Here is a 16,213-nt window from a genome sequence, read left to right on the forward strand (position 1 = left end):
GAAATGGAGGGAGGAGAAAATCAGGACACTGAATCCTTATCCTAATTTAGGATTACACTTCTCCTTTTGTATTCGCAGTTTCAGCATTCACGGTTTCAATTATTCACAGTTTTTAGCTTGCTGGCTCCTACCCCCCAATTACGTCAGCTTGCATAGAGAAATCGCCGATTCCAAGCGTTTACAGAGAAAATCGCTGATTCCCAGCACTTTCTTCACTGTGATATGCCTCTCCTTCAGGAACAGGCCAGGTCTCCCACCGTGTTATTTGCGGTTTTACCATATTCACGATGGTTTTTAATATAAAACAGCGAATAACATATGGAAAAGTTATTTGCGGTTTTTCTGTATTTGCAGTTCTGTTAATCCCCTATCACAATGAATATGGAGGGAGAAGTGTACATATATCATACTTAACCTTGCAAGTTGGTCCAAGGCACTTCTGTAGCTCAATCCTGTCAGCCTCTTCTTCCATGTCACCACTGAAATCATAGTAAACCACATCTCCAGCTAGTAAAGCCTCATGGGACACAGGCAAGAGACCACATTTCATCGCAGACACCTAGATAAATCATCAGGGAGGAAGATGTGGTCCTTATTTTGTAATTACACCATTGAGTTTTGTTTTTATAATTTGTGCCATTGCCATAGAATGAGATAAATGTAACAGGAAGAAAAAAAAAATTTGGAACATTTATAGGGAAGAAGCAGGTAGGGAATGCTAGGAGCTGCTTGGGGGATGACCCTTTGAGCTGCAGGAAGATCAGAGAGATGAGGGACAGAGAGTATGCAGCAGGAAGCTGGACATAATAGCTCTATCAATAAGAGTCCCAGAGTTACTGTGAGCTAGAGGAAATCAGAGAGCTTAAGGCAGCACAAGATATTGGTGAGGAAACGGTTTGTAGTTGCTGGGTAAGGGTTTCTATGTCAGCTCTGCACTTTGTGTGTGTGTATGTAAGGAGCATATATGTTTGAAATAATATTTCCTATAAATGTTGGATTTCATAAGAAATGCTGCAAATTAAACCTGCTTATGGGCTGTTCAGTTGAGGTGTGTAATGAGAAGGCTGTGAAAGAGATTTCTAAATTAAGTTTGGAGTTATATTTCAAAGGAAAACTGATAAGATCTTTTTAGGTGTGCTTCAGAATTTAAACTGGATTTTTGTGACTTTTATTGTTAAAAAGAAGTATTAAGTACTGGGAAATAGAGAGTTTTAATCCCATCAATATGTAAAATCACTGATTCAGCTTAGATTGCCTAATATTATTGATGTTTAATGCAAATGTTTTGCATTTAATCTGAGAACTGAAGGTCTAAAACTTTAAGAGGGGTCTTTTGTCTTGGGATTCTATGAAGTTCTGTGGTGCAGATCTGTTTCAGTCAGTATTCCTGATATACAGCACTATCAGGCTCTGTGTGAGGAAGCTGTGAGACTGTGAGGTAATTACTGAGGAGTTTCATTATTTCTGAATCAAAGAGACTTGGATAATCAGATAAAGTTGAGGTGGCTCAGATATGGTGTGAACGTGTGTGTTTTGAAACTCTGGGGGCTGATTTCATATCAGAAGCATTTTAGGGGGTTTTCCTTGGAGAGTCAGCTTAGAAATAAAATAATTATCTGTTCTTAAGCACATGTAGTTAGAAATAAACGGACTTAGCCTAAGAAGACACTGACTTTAGCCTGTATTCATCCAGGGAAGTTAGGGTCTTGCTTCCTTTCATTTGTTTACAGATAGGATAGTAGCAAACATCCAGATCTTCGGAGGAGCTGTTGGTTCCAGACAGGTGACAGGATAACAGCTCAGAGGTACCCAACGCAAAAAAAGTGACGATACCGGTGAAAGCAGTTTAAAAAAATATTTTTGTGTGCACACACACACATATATAATAATAAAAACGTCGCATAATAAAAACATACAAGTGGTGTGGATCAAGCAAGGTGAATGATTCTGTCTATAGAGATAAACTGTCTGTCCTATCCTCTTTCCACCCATTTCTGGGTGTCAAGAATTAGGGAATCATAGCCCCTGTGATCATGTCTTGGCAAAACACTGTAGAAGATTACTATTGCTTTCTGCAGCCTAAAACACTCATTTTTCCCTAGAGGTTCCCTACTCAGGTACTAGTCAGACCCAGCCCAGCTTAGCTTTCATGATTTATAAGTTTAGGCTCACCCAAGACAGTGTCGCTGGAAACTGGTAAATAAAATCCATCACAGAAGAGAGACTAACATATGACACATTTTCTAGGCACAGTGGTAGTGTCTATATCAGGGGTGGGCAACTCCGGTCCTCGAGGGCCAGAATCCAGTCAGGTTTTTAGGATTTCCTCAGTGAATATGCATTGAAAGCAGTGCATGCAAATAGATCTCATGCAAATTCATTGGGGAAATCCTAAAAATCCGACTGGATTCCGGCCATTGAGGACCGGAGTTGCCCACCCCTGGTCTATATTCATTCCCTTTGCTCCATCCCTCCTTTTTATGCAAACAGAAAACCAGTAAGTAGGAGACATCAACCAGTGATGATTGACTTAATGTGCCTGGGTGCTTTATAGCAGACCATGGAACTCCTTACTGCAGCAGTCGCAGGAGTGTGCAGGTGAATGATGCATTTTGTGTCAGGCCTTGCTGAGTGGATCGCTGAATGCAGGCCAAATTTGCAGGTGTCCACTGAAAAACTGCTGCTTCCCTGGTCTACCACTTCTCCTAGGATATTCACCTTTATCTGAAATAGGAAATGAAGAATGAGAGAAAAGGGAGTTCCAGGGTGGAATGTGTAATGTTCCACATCCTATATGAAAACTCCATAGAGCTACTTATAAATCTTTCCATCAACTCCTGGTCAATATCAGCCAGGAAACTTAAAAAATTTCAATTGATCCTTCCCTCTTCCAAAGATGTAAAATACAAGTGCACATTTAACTCACTACTCACCTACATCAGCACTAAGACATGGAACAATCTTCCAGTAATTATCAAGTCAGAATCTAACTACCCTAGATTTTGAAAGAAACTGAAGACTTTCTGTTTTGAGAGCATATATTCCATCAATACTTAAGTATGCTCTTCCACAGCAACCTACACAGCATTTCACCCTTCCAGAAACCACAAGAGCTCTCTCCCCAAACTCTACATAACATAATCGAACCAATCTACTTGTATCTAACTCAACTGTATTGTACTTCAGACTGCTGTACTGTAATTCTAATGACAGCTCAATGTTCCCCTCTATTGAATGATTACTACTTCACCTATCTCTGGTAACTACCTCATAGTATACTGCTTACTTTATATTTCATTGTTGTAACTCCTAAATGTAATGTAAACTTCTTGATTTGTAAGTATCCTTGAATCTAGATAGGCACAGAGTGACCCAGAAATTGAAGATTAGATTAGGTTAGATTAGATTGTGAACCGCTCAGATGGCTGTGTCGATGGGCAGGATATCAATTAATAAAATAATAAAATAAAATAAACATTACTCACCAGACTGGAAGCTGTGATCTCGCTGCAGGAAAGACCTTTGGGACTAACCAGAAAGTGATCCTGTTCTTTATTAATTCTTAGCTAGCAAAAAGAGAAAGAGAACACACATCAATGTAAAAGACTGATTTATCGCGAAAACAAACATGCAGAGCAACGAGCCCCCCAATAGTGGAGAAGGGCCTCAAAGTATCATCATAATTCTGTATTCTGTGATGCCAGATCCCATGGGCCTGGATTTAATTACCAGTGGTACTTGCAGATTCAGCTTGGGAAACCCTGGCAACTATGAAGAAGCACTGAAAAATTAACCTAAATGGAGCATCTGGTCCTGCTGATTCATCATTAGGACTTGATACAGCTGGATATGGTTGGTAATGGCCACCATAGATAACTAGAGAGAGATAGGGGGTGGGATGGCTGAAATCAAAGTCCCTGCACATGCCAGTCTTTTGAGAAAAAGACTCCAATGAAGCTGCAGATTTCACAGCAGGTATCTGAAATTTCCTGTTTCCACTTCATGAAGACTCAACTACATTCTAGTGCTGAAGTAGGTTCAGGTTCTTAAAGACAATGTCCATACAGTGGTTACATTACAAAACAAAATAAAATTAGAAAAGAAACTCCATCCATAATAGAAAAGATTAAAAGTATAATTTTCTAAATTTATAATTCAACACTATCAGGCTTCTAGATCAGTGTTTTTCAACCTTTTTACACCTATGGACCGGCAGAAATAAAATAATTATACTGTGGACCGGCATCGGTCCGTGGAGGCGGTTGAAGAACACTGGGCTAAGTCATGGGCCAGACCCCGCCCATCTCTACACAATCTCCACCCCAGACCTCACCCCCATAATAGTACTAATTGCACCTTGCACGTCCCGTGCCTCATCTGGAAGCCTTCCCTCTGACGTTGCAACGTCAGAGAGAAAGCGTCCAATTCAGGCGCAGGATGCCTGTAGGAGCCACTGCCCGTGGCTTTGTGCACTGAATCAGTTAGGAAGAGGGAGCTGGCTCGAAGATAACGCTGCATCGATCGCACCGTGGACCGGCGGTTGAAGAACACTGTTTTGGGCCTGATGCACGTGCTGGCCCTGTGGACTGGCAGGAAATTTCTGTGGACCGGCACTGGTCCATGGACCGGTGGTTGAAGAACACTGTTCTAGATCAACTATTCCTACATTGCCAAACACTTTTAGGCCAGACAAAGCCTCACAAAATAAATGAGCTTTAAGCTGTTGTTTAAACAATGCTAATGTTGGAATAGATCATAATCCCACAGGTAAATGATTCCAACATGTAGGATCCAACACTGACCAAAGTGTACTTCAAAAAGTAGCTGTAGAAACTCAACGTACAGAAGGAACCAACAATAATGAATGTTGCAATCACTACAAAGTTCTAGGCAGTACATAGGGCAGAATATGACATGATGGAAGAGTGCCCAAACAGGGCTTGGAATACCAAAATCAATTCTTATATTTAATCCTAAATTTAATTGGCAACCAATGTTCCTCCAAAAAAGAAGAGTCACATGATCAAACTTTCTACCACCTAATAACAACTTTACTGCAGCATTCTGCACTAATTGAAGTCTACAAACCTCTTTATCCCCCACACACTATAAAATGAAATTGCAATAATCCAAATTAGTTATCACAAAAGTGTGAATAAGGATACATAACGCACCTGTTGTCATCAAATGCTTAATAGATGTAAGTTGCCGTAAATGAAAAACATTTCCTTACAACAGCTGAAATATGTTGATGAAATTATAATGTACAGTATTATCAATAATGACTCCCAAAGATGAACACTAAGATATCTTCTTGGTGGAATGCTGAAATGGAAATTTCTAGCTTCTTGCACACACCTAGTGCAGTTTTTGATTAGATAGTTCCATAGTGTATTTTGGTCATTAGAGAACTTCTCACCGTGATATAGGTGTTACTGATCTGTGCCCAGCCATAGAGATCCAGTAGTCGATAAATGCTGGTCACTTTGCAACGCATCAGGCGTTCCCCTTTCACTAGGGTTGCAGAGTCAGAGCTATGCATATCATTGATAGGAGTCACCATTGAGAGACCTTAGAAGAAAGTGAGGACAATTTTGGATCATGCTGGGATGTCAGATGATAGAATGTACATAGTAGGACAATGAAATAATGTCTTTGCATATTTCTTATGTACCTCTTGTAGTTGAAGTGGTTTACATTCAGGTTCTCTAAGTATTTCTCCCTATCTGTTCTGGTGGGCTCATAATCTAACTACGATATCTGGGGCAATGGAGTGTTAAGTGACTTGCCCAGGGTCAAAAGGAGCAGTACAGCAATTGAACCTCAGGGTGCTGAAGCAGGGGTTCTAACCATTAGGCCAATCCTCCACTCCAATGATTCTGCAGGAGTTGGCTTAGTGCAGTGAATATCATTATTTTTAAAGTGGGGGCCACTTTAGCAAAAAATATATCACAGGACAAAGCAGCTAGTACCCTGGTGAAGGGAGACCTCCTATGACACCTTCCAATGACTATCCTCAGTTTAGAGGATAGTCCTATCGGATGATATAGACAGCCTAGTGTCTTAGCTTCAAAGCAACTTGTATAACTAAAATGATGTTTGTACAAGGGTATAGCCATGAGTGGGCCTGGGTCCATCCACTTCTGGCTCAAGCACTCCCAACAGAAGCACACCATTGATGTAGCTCAGGGGTGTCCAACCTGCGGCCCTGTGAAGTATTTTGTGCGGCCCCGGTCGAGGGTGATGCAGTGTTTTCCTCTGCTGCCCCCGGGTATTTACCATCTTGCCGGCTCCCTCCTGTGTCTTGATGCAGCGTTTGAAAGTTTGTGCGGCCCCAGAAACTTTTTTTTCGGCCTATGCGGCCCAGTGAAGCCAAAAGGTTGGACACCCCTGATGTAGCTGGTGAGGATCACCAAGATCCACCAGTTGAAGACATCCACAGCCTGCCATAACCCCCATCAGAAAACTGTTGCAGTCAGCAGCAGGGCTTTGAGCCATTGATGTTGATATCCTGTACATGCTCATTTCTCACATATGCTCAGTTGATGCATGAGAACTGAGCATGCATGGATTGTTAGTGCTGGCAGCTGAGAGTGCTGCCATGATTGTCTGACTGGGGTTATTGCAAGCTACAGATGTCTTCAGCCAGCAGGGCTCAGAGATCTCCACCAGCTAAGGTATTTAATTTCTGAGTGGAGAGGAAATACATTGTGCCATCTATTTTTCCCTTTGGCCCACCCAAAAATTGCCTTTTGACTAAACCACTAATTCATACCCTCTCACCCTCTTTCTCAGCCCACCTTCTCCTCCCCAATCCCCACATTTGCTCTCGCCAGCTCTTGAGGTTTGCTACCAGGACTTTGTCTAGAAGAGCTGTTATATTTTCTGGTAGGACCACACAGAGCCCAAATTCCTGTGCTGTAATGATCCAATGCTCCAGCATAGTGTTAGAAGGCACTCTTCACTCTCAGCTAATACTGTCTATTTTTCCTGGCACAGTGTTAGAAGGCACTTTCCCTTTAGAGCTAGAACTAACCCAATATGCCAGTCTTTTTTCTTACCCACTATACAAAATCCTACTCTCTATTAGTTGCATCAGGTACTGGCATAGTAGTACTCAGAATACATTGAGTTTTCAGATATTTGAGAAAAGATCAGATTTCTTACCACTTTAAATTCTTATACACCACTTGCAAGCCTGAAATCTATTGAAGTGGTATACAGTCAGATTATAGTAGTGTCTTTAGACCTACTCATGGGAGATGTAGGGAAGACAGAGGGAGCCGTGCTGGCCATGAAGTCTGCTATCTGCCGTAGGGCCCAAATGTTGGATGAGTTGTTTCCTTTCTTCATTTGCTCCTGGATAAGGCACTCCAGTTCATCTCTGAAAGACTACACAATCACACAGTTAAGACAGCTTTCATGTGAGTGCTTGATAAACATGAAGTTCCCACTCCTATGAAAATCAGGATCCCAACATCTTTCATGTGAACCCTGGATGACTATAAAGCACCTATCTGTGGGAGGACTGGGCACTTAACAAGCACAAAAATGACAATGACAGCTTTCAAACTTTTCTAACGTGATATAAGGTCCCTTTTACAAAGTCGCGGTATATGCACCAAACCTATTCAATTCCTAAGGGCTTCAGTGCATTTACTATGGCAGCATCACTTCAGTTTTTTAAAAGGAGCCCATAGTGGGATGTATATTTGTTAAAACTAATGGTAATATATTTCAGAATTCTGCTACATGACTTATATTCCTCCAGGTTGCTATGCTCACATTACCCCTCTCCTTAAGTCACTTCATTGGTTTCCTATCCATTCCCGCATACAGTTCAAACTGCTCTTTTTGACTTACTAGTGCATTCACTCTGCGACTCCTCAGTATCTCTCCTTCCTGGGAACTCCATTCATCAGGTAAGTCTCTCTTATCTGTACCCTTCTCCTCTACTGCCAACTCCAGACTCCATCCCTTCTATCTTGCTGCACCATATGCCTGGAACAGACTTCCTGAGTCAGTATGTCAAGTTCCATTTCTGGCAGTGTTCAGATCTAGGCTAAAAGGCACAGTCAAGCTTTTCCTCTTGAGCATACCTTAAAACTAAGAATTCCCCACTTAAAACTAAGAATGGCCCACCTTAAAACTAAGAATTCCCCACTGTCTACTCCCTCCCCTCACAGGTTATTTGTCTAAACTTGTCCATTCACCGGGCTCTGCAGGATCATAGTCACTCGTTTCTTTTGCTCCATCACATTGAAGTCCTGCCTGAGGTCAGCTGCCATGTTCCTGATCCGCAGATATTCCGGATCATCCTCTGGGAACCGGCTGATGAAGCTCTGCCCAAGTGGAGGTGGAGAAGACATGGCATCTGGCGTCGTTTCACTGCTCATCTTCCCAAGTCTCTCTTCCTCTTCTCGTATGCCTGCAGATAGAACCAACATACCCAAAGTCAGGTCTCTATGGGTAACCTCCAGCCCTGCCCCCAAGACCTCTTCCCCAAGTCAGGTTCTGCCTCTGGCTACAGGACCCACAAGATCTGTCAAATCTTTCTCTTTTTCTTATTGCCTTAGCTAATATGCAAAGATTCATATCCCTTTTATATTTATTAATTTTTAAATATTGCTATACTAAATTCTGTTAAAGTTAGTAATAAAGCATACCCTCTTGCAGCAGAGGTTAATCTTATTACATTCACATTTTCAGTGGGTGGCAGATCCATCTGCAATTTCCATCCTTCTCAATGGAGAGCAGCCAAATCTTCTATCCAAATTACAGTGTGTGCTCTGTAAATGGAGACCAGCTTTTCTGTATAATTTCTCTCTGCCTTTTATTTTGCAATGTATTTGCATTTCACACCTCAGTGTATTTATCAGCTCTGTTTCCTACTGATTTATACTTGGTGCCACTTGGAGATTTTTCCCCACCAGTAACATACTCTTGACCTTTTAGATACAGCTGATATGTAAAGTCAGGCCTGGCTGTAGAGATGCTGTGGAGATAGTGTTCACAGCACTCCGCTGTGGATATTGTATTGTAGGGTTCCAGAGGCGCTTTGTGACATGACTCTCAGTGACTGGACTATGTACATTGCTTGGTGGAGGTGGGGAGGGGTCTAGAAAAACAAGATAGGGGGAAAATCCCAGAGTATTACAAATTAAGGTTTGTGGTGACAGACCATAGCCCTAGTTCTGACTGAACTAGAAATAGCAAGATATAAAGTATATAGAGTCTTAAATTCTTTGCACAAGCTCAGTACAAGCACGCATACAACACAAATTCTACTGCACCCTATTCAAAGCCCTAAATGGAAATGGACCAAGCCATCTGAATAACAGACCAAGGAGAACTCAAGCACACTGTACCCCCCCCCTCCCCCAATCAAAGGCATGCAAAGCAAAAAAATATATGATGGTCTACCAGCAAAAAAATATATGATGGTCTACCAGCAAAAAAATATATGATGGTCTACTAGCCACCAGAGCAGCAAAAATAGACCACCACCTCTCAAATCTGCTGACCACTACGCCCAACTACAAAACATTCAGGAAAGAATTGAAAACTATACTATTCAAGAAATTTGTCAAATAATCTAACCAAACCATATCGACCATTCCCAGATCCTGACTTTTCATTGCCCTTTGTTTTTCCCCTATTGCCTCTTTCCTTGCTTCTGTTCTAGATAGAGAAGGACAGGTTATTAATACAGTCCCTTCCAAGCTTGCGCCTATCGCTGTCATAGAATATGACAGCAACTAGAAACCATTAGGTTCCTTCCAAATATCCCCTCCAAAGCACAATTGATCTGTGGCTTTCCCTTCACTTCTAGCATACGAGTAGTATTGTTTATTACTTGATCAGCAATAAATCTACAGAATCTAGACAAAGAGAATTTAAATAATTATAGACCAATTTCTGTACTTCCTGTTGTTGCAAAAATTTTAGTGTGTGGTACTGGAAGAACTAAAGCAATTTGTAAAGAAACAGACTGGTTAGATAAACATCAATATGGATTTAGGAGAGGTCATGGTGTTGAGACACTGATGATGTCTATCTTGGATGTGTTGCATAGAGGAATAGATAAAGGACTACCGTATTTTCATGCATATAACGCATGCGTTATACACAATTTTACAAACCGTGCATAACCATGCGCGTTATACAAATTTTTTTTTACATAGTTCCCCCCCGACGTCCGATTCATCACCCCGAAGGACTGCTCGCACCCCCAACCCGAAGGACCCGCTCGCACCCCCACCCCGAAGGACCGCTCGCACCCCCACCCGAAGGACCGCTCGTACCCCCACAGCCTCCCCCCTCCCCCTCCCACATGGAGAAGCTGCCTACCGTTGTTTCCGGATGCCAGTGAGCACAGCTGCTTCCTCTGCCGGCAGTCCTGCCCCTTCTCTGAGCCCTGCGTGCGCTGCTTCCTCTTCCGGCGGTCCCGCCCTTCTCTTTTTTTTTTTGATGAATCGGAATTTTGTAATAAAATGTGGGAAGGATATGTCATCAATGGTGACGATGAAAAAAGGAATCCCATAGGGATTTGCCTTATCGGCACTATTGTTTAACATCTATATTGTTTCAATAGGATGTGTGTTCAAAGAATTGGGGGTTCATTACTGCATTTATGTGAATGATATACACTTGATTATGTTAAAAACAAATTGACCACATGTATAGAAAAGATACAAAACTGGATGAGGGATAATCAGTTAAATTTGAATTTGCAAAAGACTGAAGTGATATTTTTAGGGAATGATGATGTACTCCTGAATGTAAAAGAAGTGCAAGTAAGTGATGTGAAATTTCCAATTTTGCCAAATATGAGAATCTTGGGGGTATTGTTGGATGCTAGACTTACTATGCAGGTCCATATATTGCAGGAGCATCATGCACTTGCTTTCCTAGTAACATAATATAACATAAAAGCTTACTTCTATACCGCATAACCGTAACATTCCATGCGGTTCACAAACGAAGAAATAATAATCAAAATAAGAATTAATTACCTAAAAATTTAATGAACAGATATGTTTTAAAATGTTTCCTAAACTGCTGATACATATTAGCGGTCATCAATAAAGAATTCTTATCCTTGTCCCAGGATGCTGCCTGATAAGACAGAAGACGATAATGATATTTGTAAAATCACACAATACAAAGGAAAAACCACAACCCAACGTGCAAAATATGACAACGAAAAAGGAGCTGGTGCCAGATTGCTACTAATCAAAAAGGATTGCTAAAGTCTGCTATCTGACACGATGCCAAAAAGAATGCTGTGCCGATGCTGAAAAGAACACTGCAAAATACAGAGTATCACCGCTGAAAAAGCGCCATCTACTGGGCTTCTATTTTACACACCCCTGAGGAAGGCTCCCCTAGCCTAAACAGAGACCATGTTGGGGTCCAGTTTATACATTTATATTTTTATGTCTGCTATAATTTTATGCCTGTCATTTTTTTATGTAAATGACATATATATGATATGAATATATGATGTTTTAATAAATTGATTGTCCTCACAATGGTTTGACTCTGTATCCCTTCCTCACTCTTTTTTCGATATTTGACAGATGGAAAGGAAAAAAGTATATCTAAGCATCTAGAATGTTTTGCATTAACAAATGTAAAAGCATCCACTAAATAACCAGGTGTAAGACCAGATAATACCTTAAAACATATACAGCTAAACTTGAATTTCACATGTGCTTCTACTGGCAACCAATGCAGTTCATGCAAAAAGGGAGAGACATGGTCGTACTTTTTCAAATTAAAGATCAATCGTACTGCTACATTTTGAATAATACGCAATCTGTGGAAATGTTTTTGAGTACCTGCCAAGTAAACAATATTACAATAATCCAGTTGACTTAAGATCAGATATTGTACCAGTAATCTGAAAGATAAAATGTTGAAAAATGCTTATATAGTACGTAGTCTCTATAAAGTGTGGAAAGCTTTTCATACCAGGGCATCAACTTGATTCTTCATGGTCAGGATTTGATCCAAAATTACTCCTAGAATCTTAATAGTAGAGTGAACTGAATAGGTCACATCATTCAATGTCAATGATGATTCAGAACTGTTGTGACAAGGGGATGCATAAAAAGATTTTGTCTTATCCGAACTGAGTTTTAATTTAAATTCAGCCATCCACTGTTCAATAATCGAAAGAACATCAGTTATTACATGCCTGATATGCAAAACTGGAATAGGGATCAGAACAGTTATGTCATCAGCATAACTAAACAACTTGATCCCTATATGAGATAGTTTAGTACCCAGAGAGGATAAATATATGTTAAAAATTAGGGGAGAAAGAGGAGAACCCTGGGGAACACCACACGGATTACTCCAGCTACTTGAATAATCACTATCAAAATGCACCTGATAGGTACGTGAAGATAAGAGACCTCGAAACCAATCCAAGACTTTGTCTTGAATACCAGACATTCTAATAGCATTATATGATCTACGACAGTGGTCTCAAACTCAAACCCTTAGTGGGGCCACATTTTGGATTTGTAGGTACTTTGAGGGCCGCAGAAAAAAAATAGTTAATGTCTTATTAAAGAAATGACAACTTTGCATGAGGTAAAACTCTTTATAATTTATAAATCTTTCCTTTAACAGTTAAAGGAAAGATTTATAAACTATAAAGAGTTTTACCTTATGTAAAATTGTCATTAACTATTTTTTCTGAGGCCCTCCAAGTACCCTATTTTTTCTGCAGCCCTCACATTTAAAGTTTAATATCTTTCCTTTCTCAAAACTGACACATTTCAATCACTATATTGAAAATAAAATCATTTTCCCTACCTTTGTTGGCTGGTGACTTTATTTTTCTGTGCTTTTAACTATGTTTCCAGGGCCTTCTTGTCCTTTGAATGTTTTTCTTTCCGTCTTCACTTTCTGCCTTGCATCCATCTTTGGCATTAACTTAATATTAAATTTTTCTGCTTTCTTTTCAAAATCTTCGTTTCCATGTCTTACTTTCCCTTCTATCTCTCTCTTCTTCCGTCCCTATTTCCATGGTCTGACATCTCTTTCTTTCCTTTCTCTCCCTCCCTCCTTCCTTCCTTCCTTTCCCCTGGTCTGGCATCTGTCTCCTTCCCTCCCCCAACTTTTTATTTCTTTCACCCTGCCCCCTTCTTTCTTTCTCTCTCTCTTCATGCCCCCTTTCTTTCTCTATGTTTGTCTTTCTCTCTCTGTGCCCCCTTTCTTTCTTTTTTTCTTTCTCCATGCCCGCCCTTTCTTTCTCTCTCCATGCCCCTTTCTGTCTGTGTCCCGTCTTCCTTCTTTCTTTCTGTCTCCCTGTCCCCCCCTTCCTTTCTTTATTTCTCCCTGACCTGCCCCAAGCCACCACCATTGGGGAACAGGCTGCCACCACAGCAATCAGGGAACAGGCCAGTGCCGAGGTCTTAGCTCTCCCTGCTTATCTTCCCCAGTGCGGGGCCAACCAATTCTCGCCACCCGACGTCAATTCTAACATCGGAGAGCAAGTTCCGGTCCAGCCAGGCAGCGATTGGCTGGCCCGGAACTTCCTCACCGACGTTAGAATTGACGTCGGGTGGCGAGAATTGGTCGGCTCCGGCTGGGGAAGATAAGCAGGGAGAGCTAAGACTTCGGCGCTGGCCTGTTCCCCGATTGCAGTGGCTTGGGGGAGGGCAGTGAGACGGGAAGGGAAGCAGATTGGGGACCCCTGCTTTAGGCGATCTGCGAGCCATTTGCCGACATTGCCTCCAGAGAGACTTCTGCAAGTCCAATTACAGCAGTCGCGGTCTGTACGCGATTGTCCTCTCCACAATTGGAAAACTTGTGAAGTGGAGAGGACAGATCGCGGGCCACAAAATAGTCCCTGGGGGGCCGTGTTTGAGACCGCTGATCTACGAGATCAAATGTACTGTTCATGTCAAATTACATTATTAGTGCACATGTGTCTTTGCTGTACAAATCATGCAAATTATCCAAAATAGAAGCCAAGACTGTTTCAGTCTAAAACCTGATTGAGAATCGTGCAACAGTGCAAACTGCTCAAGATAGTTGAGCAATTGTGAATAGACCAAACCCTCCATTAATTTTACAAAGAAAAGGATAGATGCGATAGGTCTATAGTTAGTAACTATTGAGGTTGATTCCTTAGAATTTTTAGGTATAGGGGTAATTAGGATATGTCCTTGAGTTATTGGGAAAGCACTCATTTCCAACATCTAAGTCAGCCAATCAAAAAGATTTGAATGAAAATCCAAAGAAGCAACTTTCATAATAGCTGGGGAACAAGAATCCATGGGACAGAATGACTTTACATATTTATTATATAATTTACTAAATATCTCCCATTCCAGTTTATTAAATGTACCCAAGTTTAAATCTGTATAAGGGTACCTGCAGTTGCTTACAATGGGAGATTTAGAACCTGATTCACTAAGTGATAGTGAATCAGTTTCTCAGGATGTGCAATGGAGAAATACCATCCTTTATACACTCCTCTCTCCGTATTCACAGTTTCAGTATCTGCGGATTTGGTTATTCATGGGTTTTTTTAGAGAATGACACGGTGACAAAATTCATCACCGTTCCCGTTCCCGTGGATAACCGTGGGAAACCATCTTCATATCATTCTTTAAGGAGCGAGGGAAGAATCAGAATATGAATGGCCACAACCACTGACCCTCAAGCTTTGCTTTGAAGAATGCTGGTACAGAAGGGCTGAGGTTGAAATAGACACTAAAAAATGACATTGGATTATTTCCCACGGTTATCCGCGGGGACAGGAACGGTGATGAATTTTGTCACCGTGTCATTCTCTAGTTTTTTTGGCCCGGGACCCCCCCTAGTGAATCGCTCTGTCCCCGACCTCCCCAGATCTTACCGGGAGCGATCTTCCTGAACGGACAAACAGCCGGAGAGCTTGGGAAGCGATCAAAGTTACAGGAGGATCCAGAGGAGAAGGTGCCCTGTTCCTCACCCCAGACCTGCACCCTTCTGCCATGGCTCTGCACTTTAAGCCCAAAGCAAGCCTGGATGGTGGAGGAGACCCTGCAGACTGCAGACGCAGCTCTGATTGCCCCCCGCACCTCTAGCCCCTGAACTATAACCTGCTGGTCATCCCCTTCCTGGGCAATATCAGCTTCTGCGGCGAGCTGAACATGCAGGTGGAGGTCCGCAATGCCACTTGCCACATCGTGCTGCATGCTGACCGCCTGGCCATGTACGAACCTTACCTGGTGGTCTAGCGGTGACGTGGGGCAGGAGCGATCTTTCTACACTCCTGCCCCATGCAGAGCCGTCATAAAAAATGGCTGCTGTGAGTTCCCGAGTTCTCCGCTCCTTAGCTCTTTAGCAATAATAATTTTAAAAACCCTCACATATGCATTCAATGCTTTCAGGGTTTTCTGAATCCTCCCAGCACTGGTCCTTGGTAGAAGCAAGAGATCTTTCCAAGTCCTTTTGCTCCAGTCTCAGAATTGTGCACACCGTTGCCTGGATACCTTGAATCCAGGAGTGCCTGCTGCTCTTAGCCCTTTGGAGGCTGGCTAGCAAGTCTAGCTTTTAAATATAGACAAAACTACTGCAAACCATGAACTGTTATCACAAACCAAGAGCCAAAACCGTGAGACCTCCAAGAAAAAAGTCTAACAGAAAGAGAACCAGAGCCTACAATTTAGAGACAGATGGATAATAGGGAGGAAGTGTGGCTACAATGAATATTCATCAGATGTATTCACATACATATGGTCTAACAACAAAGCTAATTTATATACGAGACCAGTTTAATTTAATTTATGATCACATTTAATAACTTATTTTAGATAAATATATCTCAAAATGAGGTACAAAAAACCCCAACAGAAATAATACAGCAATAAAATCAAATAATCACAACCAACATATGAAACAAAACATACACAGATTTTGTTAACTTAAATCCTAAAAACAAATTACATAAATAAGAAACATTGGGTTAAAATTAAATAAGTAATAGTTAATGTATAACATAACTCAGGGTCCTGGAGTACCCCCTTGCTAGTCAGGTTTTCAGGATATTCACAATGAATATGCATAAATTTTATTTGCATATGCCTCCATTATATGCAAATTTATTTCATACATATTCATTATGGATATCCTAAAAACCTGACTGGCTAGGGGGTACTCAAAGATTGAGTTGAGAAACACTATCCTACATGACCACATGTCTTCA

At 41.4% G+C, this 16,213-nt stretch overlaps 1 protein-coding gene across 7 annotated transcripts in view; it reads right to left on the bottom strand.

Moving 5' to 3' along the window:
- ADD2 (adducin 2) overlaps nucleotides 1–16,213 on the bottom strand; it is a 114,186-nt gene that overhangs the window by 36,527 nt on the left and 61,446 nt on the right. For 6 of the 7 annotated variants that reach the window (XM_033950280.1, XM_033950282.1, XM_033950281.1 and 3 more), the window contains 6 exons: nucleotides 8,214–8,428; nucleotides 7,254–7,392; nucleotides 5,420–5,571; nucleotides 3,486–3,566; nucleotides 2,575–2,724; nucleotides 416–559 (listed from right to left, as the gene is read on the bottom strand). In XM_033950280.1, coding sequence (XP_033806171.1) covers nucleotides 416–559; nucleotides 2,575–2,724; nucleotides 3,486–3,566; nucleotides 5,420–5,571; nucleotides 7,254–7,392; nucleotides 8,214–8,428 — 881 coding nt within the window. The other variant, XM_033950285.1, reaches the window with a different exon arrangement.

This window comes from Geotrypetes seraphini, chromosome 6 (assembly GCF_902459505.1).
Source record: "Geotrypetes seraphini chromosome 6, aGeoSer1.1, whole genome shotgun sequence".
Lineage (NCBI taxonomy): Eukaryota > Metazoa > Chordata > Amphibia > Gymnophiona > Dermophiidae > Geotrypetes > Geotrypetes seraphini.